The sequence below is a fragment of the Empidonax traillii genome, unplaced genomic scaffold (genome assembly GCF_003031625.1).
Source record: "Empidonax traillii isolate 1590-97213 ecotype Southwest subspecies unplaced genomic scaffold, ASM303162v1 scaffold903:size462939, whole genome shotgun sequence".
Lineage (NCBI taxonomy): Eukaryota > Metazoa > Chordata > Aves > Passeriformes > Tyrannidae > Empidonax > Empidonax traillii.
The window spans coordinates 386,656-395,849 of NW_020956096.1; the positions used below are offsets into that span (position 1 = coordinate 386,656).

At 49.9% G+C, this 9,194-nt stretch overlaps 1 protein-coding gene across 1 annotated transcript; it reads right to left on the reverse strand.

Annotated features, from left to right (window-relative positions):
- Positions 1–515: 515 nt before the first annotated feature.
- On the reverse strand, positions 516–9,066 carry RNPS1 (RNA binding protein with serine rich domain 1). Its single transcript, XM_027902726.1, has 7 exons — positions 9,027–9,066; positions 5,843–5,998; positions 5,376–5,567; positions 4,110–4,212; positions 3,418–3,571; positions 2,814–2,955; positions 516–1,598 (listed from the first exon to the last, which is right to left on the reverse strand). Coding segments are annotated over exons 1-7 (855 nt in total). The 5' UTR covers positions 9,029–9,066; the 3' UTR covers positions 516–1,492.
- Between the last annotated feature and the right edge of the window lie 128 nt (positions 9,067–9,194).

Sequence of the window (9,194 nt, forward strand, 5' to 3'; positions counted from 1 at the left end):
TGGGGGAAGAACCTTTCCCTGAGATCCACCCTGAGCCTGCCCTGACACAGCTCCAGCCATTCCCTGGGGGCTGTCCCTGCTCCCCCCAGAGCAGAGCTCAGTCCTGCCCCTCCTCTGCCCCTGCCCAGGCACTTGGAACTGCAGGGAGGTCTCCCCTCAGTCTCCTCCAGCTGAACACACCAAGTGCCCTCAGTGTCCTCACAGGTTTCAAATCAAGGCCCTTCCCCCTCTTCGTTGCCTCCTTTGGACACCTTCTAATGGCTTCATATTTTTCCTATATTGCAGTGCCCCAAACTGCCCCAATGTTGCAGGTGAGGCCGCCCCAGGGCAGAGCAGAGCGGGACAATCCCTTCCTTGATGCCCCCAGCACAGGGATGTCCCTCCTGACTGCCAGGGCACTGCTGACTCAGGGCCAAGTGGCCACTGACCAGGAGCCCCAGGGCCCTCTCCGCATATCACTGAATCCCCCTGAAGGGCCCCACATTCCTGCAGCGAGGCAGCAAAACAGAACAGCCACTCCCAGCCTACTGCTTTATTCAATAACTGCTATCCTACGCAAGTACAAACACAACATGGCCCAAAAGGCTACAAAGTTATACAAAACAAAAAAAAGTCTGTATAGTATTGGCTGTACAACAGGTGGTAAATTCTTTGCCTCTCCCTGTGTGAACCCCAGATAATCCAGCCAGCACCATGACCTTGAGCCTCCCTCTCTGCCTTACAGTTTCCAGGAGGTTGGCGCTCAGTCGCTCACTTGGGATTTGTAAAAGCAGAAGCACTCACACTGTTTTACTGGGGGTTGTGTAGGAAGTTCTTACCAACACCCTGAAAGAAAAGGTGAAAGAAATCATTTAAAGGGGCAGCTACAGAACAGTTCTTAGGATTTTCAGCTTCTTCTCCAAAGTGTCACATTCAGGGGGCTGGACCATTGTTTCTGTGGTGATCCCCTGGTGTAAGTATTACAGAAGAGCTTACTCTGCAGAAACTAATCATCATGGAGAACTGCAATAAAGCAACAACTCTGCATTTAATTAAAGTCTTGGGCAGGTCTGGACTCCAGTTGCCCTGAAAAATCTTGTGCTGACACCTAGAGATCAAGATAAATGCCCCCCTGGCTTACTCACTGGGGTTCTGAAATAGCTCAACATTTACATGCTGGTTGGTACAGCATGCTAAGCGTTTACAATCACCAAGCAGCAGCCTGCTAACTGGAGAAAGAGGGGCTGAAACATCTTTCCTTCCCTTTACCTGGAAAAGATGTTTTTGCAGCCTTGAAAATCAAAGCCATTTTTAAATAATTTTGATTCAATGCCAGGAACCCCAGTAGCAAAGGGTACTGGCCAGGAACTGGTGCTCTCTCCTTTTAGGTTGCCTTCACTGCCAGGTTACCTCTCTCACTCCTCCTCACCCAGACTCGTTATAAAAAAAATGTACAATATATAGTCTGATGGGATTTAAGTTAAAAAATAAAAAGCTGTCCAGTCCTTTTGCTTTATCGGGAGGAGTTGGAGCTGGAGCGGCTGCGATGGCGCCTTCGCCCAGGAGATCTGGATCGGGATCGCCGGCGGACGGGGGATCTGCGCCGCGGAGACCGGGACCTGGCGGGGCAGGAGCAGGAGGAGGCTTCCATTAGGAGACAACAGCAACAGCTTTGGCTATTTGGTCAGCTCTTTAAAAACACTTCCCAGCCTCCCTCCAAAATCCCATACACCCCATGGGGAAAGAGATCAAGTGAAACACAAGGCAGTCCAGAGAGGAAAAGGGCAATTCAAACACTGACTACACAGCAGGAACATCCCAACTATCCTCCCTCTGCCTAAGGAACTGGGAAGAATGTTGAGTATCCAAACAACAGCCAAGAAACTTATCTTCGTCCTCAAGGAAAACAAGCTCAAGTTCATTCTACATTAGATTCTGCTTCACCTGAAGTCAGCTTTGACTTCTGAAACAGTGATATTCAGGAGAGGGATTTCTCAAAGCACTTTTAAATTCCAGGGAAGTTCCTTAGAGGAAATGAACTCAAGAAAGAGTTTAGCTTCAAGCTCTGCTACGACACCAGGCTTCCTGGCACAGAATATTAACAGAGCTTTAACAGGACAGTAAAAGTTGGACTGGGGAAGAAAACAAAGGAGGGCATGGCAAACCTGCATCTGGCAGACCTCAGCACAAGGTGTGTTTAAAGGAGGACTAACAGCCAGTGGATCTTTTGTCATGGTAACCAGTGCTCATTTTTAAACCTGTGGCTCAAAGCTGTTCAGCAATCAAGTTAGTACTGATATGAATTAAAGCAGATTTCCAAGACAGAGGAGTCCATATGAAGACTCAGAACAACTTATCTGAGCACAATCAGACAGCCCCAAGTCACACAATGGGCATGTAAATGTCAGGTCACACCTTGGGGCTGGTGCACTCCACTCACCTGACACAGGACTGCTTTTTGGTCATGTGCTTATTAAGAAATAAGGGAGGGAGATACAAGGACTTTCAAGAAACAAGCAGCTGGTGTAGGCTGCCACGAGTGTCCTGCCAGCCAGAGTCTGCTCCCACTTCACCTCAAAGCCTTTATGCAGAAGGGGCTCCAAGGAACAGGCTGGGAAGCACCTGACCTTTCCCACAGGCTGCATCCGGGGTGCAGACCAGAGCAGGGCACCCCAGAGCGAGGGCAACTGCAATCCGGGTTCAACCGCTGCCCAAAAGCGTTCCTGTCGCTTGGAGGGGAAAGTCAAGTCCAACAGGATTGTCCCCATGCCAGGAGCTTCAGCAGTAACATGGTGTGACACCGAGAGGGAAACACAAGCTGTGACAGCTCTCACCTCCTCCTCATGCGCGGGGGCGAGCGGCGCCACATGGGGGGTGGTGGCAGCATCCTGCGCGGGGGGCTGAAGCGCCGGGGAGGCGGCCGGGGCCGCGGGGCCAGCACAGCTGTGGCAGTGATCTCCTGCCCGTCGATCTGGCCTTTGGGGGACCACACAAACAGCCGGGACTCAGAATTTTTCAACACCAACATCTACACATCCATCACACTGCTGCAACTCATGGCTCTGTCACAAGCGACTGAAGCGGGATCAGCCCACGGTGCCGCCTCCACCCTCCGCTCAGGGGCTACTCTGAGAAAGTCCACACACACACTAGACTTCTTAATCTAATATCCCACCAAACTGCAGTTCAGATGTTAAGTTTCTGTGAAAATCTTTCCAGGTTAAAAAATCTTATCGTTTTGAAAAAAAACAGTTTTAATAGTTCTGTGATGTTTTGGATCTGTCCTGAACCACACAAAAGCCATTTGGGCTGAAAGCTGACAGTATTTCAGATCAGTTTCTCAAAGATATTCCTATCACCTTTAACCCACTTTCGGATCAAATTTATGTACTCTGAAGATTTTCAGATACCCCAAGCTCCTTGCAGGATGATACCTACCTCCATCCATGTGTTTCAGGGCTTTCTCAGCATCATCTGGGTTCTCAAACTCCACATAAGCATAACCCTTGGAGAGGTGTGGGTTTAGCCTGTCAACTGGCATGTCAATCATTTTAATCTTTCCGTAAGTGGAAAAAATTTCCATGATGTGATCCTACAAGGAAAGAGCAAGTTTTATGGACACAGGCCACACTCATTGGCCAGGTCTGGCTGGCACAGAGCAGTAAATCCACAGCACACCATTTTTTCAGCAGCCTGAACCTTCTACCCCTGAAGACCTTCAAACTACATTCTAGCAAAGACAACTCAAGCCAGCCCAGCTCTCTGCAGATCCTGAATCAAGAACTGCCAGATATCCTTAATGCCCCCAAGGTAATTTCAGCTGTTGCTCCAACTTCTATAGTCTTCTTTCTACTAAAGCAGGATATAAGGTCTGGAATACTGACAAAGCAGGCAGACCTCTTAAGCACCACAGTCTCAGAAGCCTGCATAGTATTTGACTCAGTAAAACCTTACCAAAATTTTCCTCCCTAAGCCATCTGGACATAAAGCAAGAACTTCCAACAGCAAGACCTTGCAAGACCTTGGCATCTCTCTAGCAACCAAAACGTCCTGAGAGCTTTGAAAGAGCCACTCACACATTCTCACAGAAGAACATGAATGCTTGATACTACAGGGGAACATGCCACTACCTTGGTCACGTTTCTAGTGAGCCTTCCAACATGCACCTTTGTGGGTCTGAGGGACGGGCTCCGCCTCTTTCGCTCCTTCTCGTCTCTCTTGGGTGGCTTGGACCTGATCCAGGCAACAGAAAATAGTCATGGTTTCAGGGTACATGCAAGACAATACCAAGAAGCCAGTCATTATCACATGATTAAAAAGCACCATTTTTCTTGGAAGGGCACCTTTTTTCTGAGAAAGTTGCAGGCTAAGAGGTGTTGGGGTGGTGGTGAGGCTGTTCCACTCAGAAACACCTCAAGACTTGCATTTGTCCTGTCTGCTTTTGCTTTAGAACCTTCTGGAATTTGAGAGCTTTTTTTTTTTTGCAACTTTTCAACTTCACAACAACTAGGGTAACAAACAGGAAATTTAGCAAACATTTCTATGAAGCTGTGGCCATAGTTCAAGGATTTCCCAGTTGTTAACACAAAAAACATTCTTTGCCTCAGCAAATAAAGAGCCAAAATGAGGCCATAAACAGCACAGCATGCCACAACTAGTTAAATTAACAGATCCAATGTTCTTCTGTTCACTACAGAGGTCCAGAACTGGTAAAAAAATCCCGTTTAAGTAGCTACCTATCACAATGCCTTTGCAGTTGAAAAAAAATCTGGAATGCAATTTTAATCTGTACAAAAAAAATAAAAATCACGACACAGAAAACTTGTATTTGTGATTCTTCCTGATCTTAAAGTCCATAAATTGAATGATACACTAAAAAACCCACAGTACCTTAAGCAGATTTTTATCTTACCCAAAGGAAAACTTTACAAACATTGAGATAGTCTGATTCCCATGTTACCCTTACAGGAAAATGCTTCCTTTGACCCCCTTCCCATTTTTTTTAAACATAAGAATACATATATATATATATACACACACACATATCCCAGGTTTAGCCCTGACTCTTCTGTCAGTCTTGGCTGTAATTCACAGGAACTGAAGAGCTCTACTCTGATCTAGGTCCATACTGCTGGGTGAACATCGAATAAGACTGCCTTTGCAAAATATAATATTTAGAATCACTCCTTAAAATGAGGTTTTTAATCTTTGTTCCTACAGGGCGTATGTTCGGATTGTAAGGAAATGGAGCACACCCATTCTAACAAAATTCAGATCTCTAAGTTATGGAGAAAGCAAATGGTGCTCAGAGAACAACCTGTTCTGATCACAATCTTGTATTCTGCATGGAAATTAAGCTGCCATCTGGCAATTCCTAGATGACAAATAAGGCTCACTTGGAGCGAGAGCGTCTCCTGTTGTCATGTCTGCGTCGAGAGGGACTGGGAGACCCAGAGGAGCTGCTGGAACTGGAACTGCGCGAGGTGCTGGAGCTCCCTGAGCGGCTCGAGGCAGAAGAGGAGCTTGAGCCACTGCTAGAACCAGTGCTGGAACTGGACCCTGAACTGGAAGTTGAGCTGGAACGGGATCTGTTGAGAGGGGGACAATAATAAAATGAGTGGAATTCCCAGAAAAATGGCTGAAAAACTGATAACTACAGAGAGAGTGACTGTGAGTTAGAACAATTAAAACTGAGGGTCCATCTCACAAAACAGCCAAAGAAATTCATACCTAAAACAAAACCCCTCTTAAGTCAGACAAAACTGCACTGTGACTAACACAACACAAGCTTTCAACAGGCCCAAGACTACCAGAAATCAAGCTGGTGATTTCTGGAAACACTGTTATTTGTTCCTCTCCATACCTGGTGCTGCTGCTGCCACTGGAAGCGCTGCGTCTTTTGCGCGTCTTGTCCCGACCGCGATCCTTCTCACCCGATTCCTTCGTGGCTGCTTTATCCTTGGAACGGTCCTTTGACTTCTCCTCAGACCTGTCCTTGCGCTTGGTTGGTGAGGGAGCCCTTCAACAACAAATGGCAGAAGGCACTGCTTAATGCAGAGAAACACAAACAACAGCCCCACACCCAAACGAGGAACAGGACAACAAAACCCACTGAACGTCCAACGCAGCTCAGGATCACCGTAACTGCAGAGTTAATTAGGCAAGTCCAGATGGTTTAACAAAAGGGAAATATTTTGCATTACAGAGCAGCTTTCCCCAAAGTGCCTGTGCCATGCAGCACATGTTTGCCACGAAGGAAGGGCTGTTGAGAACAAACCCTCACTGAATTATGGCTGCTGCCAGTCTCAACAAGCTGATCCCAAAGCTCCATCAGCCTTAGAAAGAGCAGGTGAAGGGGTCAAGTTTGCTGCACTGCTGCCACAGCAGCTCTCACTTCCACTTCTCAGCAGAGTCTAAACTGGATTCTGACCTCCCCTACCCCCAGCAGTTCCCTCTTTGCTCTAGATCCAAAAGGAGACAAATTCAACACCCCACTATTTAGCACTGAAATGCTGGGCATTGGCTGAATTCCAGATGTTTCCCACGTTTCAATAACCTCAACTTGTGTTAACTTGAGTGTGACACCCTCAGCTACCAAGGAATGGAAGGTTCAGGGAAGGGAGTGTGGGCACAAGCGTGTGGGAGCTGCACAGTGGCACTGCACATGCAGTGCTGCAGGATGCTGGGAACACCTCCATCTCCACAGGCATCACGGGCAAACTCAGTCAGCAGGAAAAAAACCTTCCCAGCTCACAGCATCCAACTCTCTTGTTGCTTCTGCTAAGCAATTACTTTATTCTCTGGATTGCAATTAAGTTGATGTTTGGGAAGAGATCACTTCTGAACAGCCAAACTAATTTTCCTGATTTTCAGCCTCACAGTTTTTCCTTAATACACCAACTCCAAAAAGCAACACAAATGAAGATTTGCATACCCAGCTCCCTGCAGAGACCCGGAAACACCCATGGCTTTCTGCACGGAGAACAGGAAACCCACCCATAGATGTGACAGTGGCAGGGCCTGCTGGGAGAGGAATGTCTCCTCTCACACCAGCAGCAGGAAGAAACAGTCCATGGACTGTCTCCCAGGTGCTGCAAAGGGGACTAAGTAAAACAAACCTCTGTGTGTCACTCAGCTTTAGGACATTTCTATCCAGCTCTGTGCTCTAGTGCAAGGTGTGAGGGGGCTGCAGTTCAGGAGCTGAAAGCCACTGCATGAAACCAGTTGAGTCACTGGGCAGTACAGAACAGAAAAGTGTGGGTTTCACAAGACTAGAAAACTTAACATTTTCCTTCCATAAAATCACAGTGTGGCTTGGGATGGCAGAGACCCTAAAGTTCATCTCTTTCCACCCCTCTGCCCATGGGACACCTTCCACCAGCCCAGGTGGCTCCAAGCTCCGTCCAAATCTGGCCTTGGACACTTCCAGGGATGGGGCAGCCACAGCTTCTCTGGGCAACCTGTGCCAGGGCCTGCCCACCCTCACAGTCAACAATTCCTTCCCAATATCCCATCTAACCCTGCCCTCTGGCAGTGGGAAGCCATTCCCCCTTGTCCTGTTCCTCCATCCCTTGTCCAGATCTCTCTCCATCTTTCTTGTAGGTTCATCTCAGGTACTGCAAGGGGTCATCCCAAAGCCCACTTTTCTTCTCCTAAATATCCCACAGCCAGGCTTGGGTTATCTCTGCCTACACCCCAGCTCCCCCTGCACCCCTGGACCCTTCCAGCCACGATGCGCCAGCTCAGCCATGCAAAACTACCTGTTTGTGTCTGACAGTCAGATCTGGTTTTACCCCTCCTGGGAGGAGGAAAGACAGAACACAGATGAAGACCAGCATGTTTGCTGTCACCCAGCCTGCTGCTGGAGCAGGGAACAGAATCACAGAACCAACTAGGCTGGAAAAGACCTCTGAGATCATTAAGTTCAACCTCTGACCAGACACCACTTTGTCACCCAGACCTTGTCACTCATGGATGGTGACCACCTCCCTGGGCAGCCCCTTCCAATGTCTGATCACCCTTTCTGTAAGAAATTCCCTCATGTCCAACCTAAACCTCCTCTGGCACAGTTTATGACTGTGTCCTCCTGTCCTTTCGTTGTTTGCCTGGGAGAAGAGCCTTGATCCCCACCCGGCTACGCCCTCCTTTCAGGTGACAAGGAAAAAGGAAAGGACTCCTCCGGATGGCCTTACCAGACAAATTAACCACATGGGTTTTAAACATTCAGCAAATGATGGGATTCAGCAAATGAAGCTGCATCTCAGCAGCCCTTACACTAACCAGTGTTTCCATTCCACCAAAATACACCCCTCTTTCTCAGAACACCACTGGCCACGCTCGCTTCAGCTGGACACCTCAGCCTACCCCGCGGGCACTCTCACCTCTTCACTGGAAAATGCGGAAAGAATATATCACAGAACTCACACAAGGCTGTGCAACAACGCACTTCTAAGCGACATGCTTCTTCCCTACCATCAAACACCTCTCAATCCCTAACAAATCGCTGTTTTTGGAGCACCCACCCCAAACCAGAGTCTAAAAGCAATCCACACACAGCCCAAGCGTCCATTTCAGACACACCCCCCTCTGCTTTAGAGTCGATTTGCAATCCCAGAGCCGCAGCCCTGCGGCCAAGGGAGCTCCCTCCTCACGGCTACAGGCAAGTCCTGCCCGGCCCTGCGCTCCAGGCCCTCGTTCGCAAAACGGGGACAGGGATCCGCGGTGCGAGGAGAGGCCTTGTCCCGGCAGTCCTGGGCACCCCGCTGAGCCCAGCAGCGCGAGCAGCCCCGCAGGCCGGGCCGCACCGCACCAGGGCCGGAGCGGCGGGGCCGGCTCAGGCACAGCCCGCTCCCCCGGCCCCCGGCCCGGCCCGGCCCCGCCCGCTCCTCCCTCCCCGCCCCGCCAGCGCCTCCCGGGCGGCCCCGGCGCCCTCCCCGGGGCCGGACACCGGCTGATGGGGCGGGACGGGATGGATGGGATGGACGGGATGGGATGGAAGGGATGGAAAGGGATGGATGGGATAGGATTGAAGGGAAGGCCCCACTCACATCTCGGCACCGCCGCGATCGGCCCCGCGCGCGGGAACGGGCCGCGCGCAGTGATGACGTCACGACATGGGCGGGGCGGGGCGCTTAAAGGGACCGGGGATCGGTCAGATGGGGAAGGGCCCTGAGGGGAGGGGTGTGAGGGCCCTGAGGGGAAGGGGGAAGGGGGAA

Excerpts from the sequence above, each read along its gene's own strand:
- RNPS1 (XM_027902726.1), bottom strand. Across the intron at positions 5,568-5,842 it reads AGTGGCAGCAGCAGCACCAG|ATCCCGTTCCAGCTCAACTT; the intron begins GTATGGAGAGGA and ends CCCTCTCAACAG. Across the intron at positions 1,599-2,813 it reads CCCCCGCGCATGAGGAGGAG|GTCCCGGTCTCCGCGGCGCA; the intron begins GTGAGAGCTGTC and ends CTGCCCCGCCAG.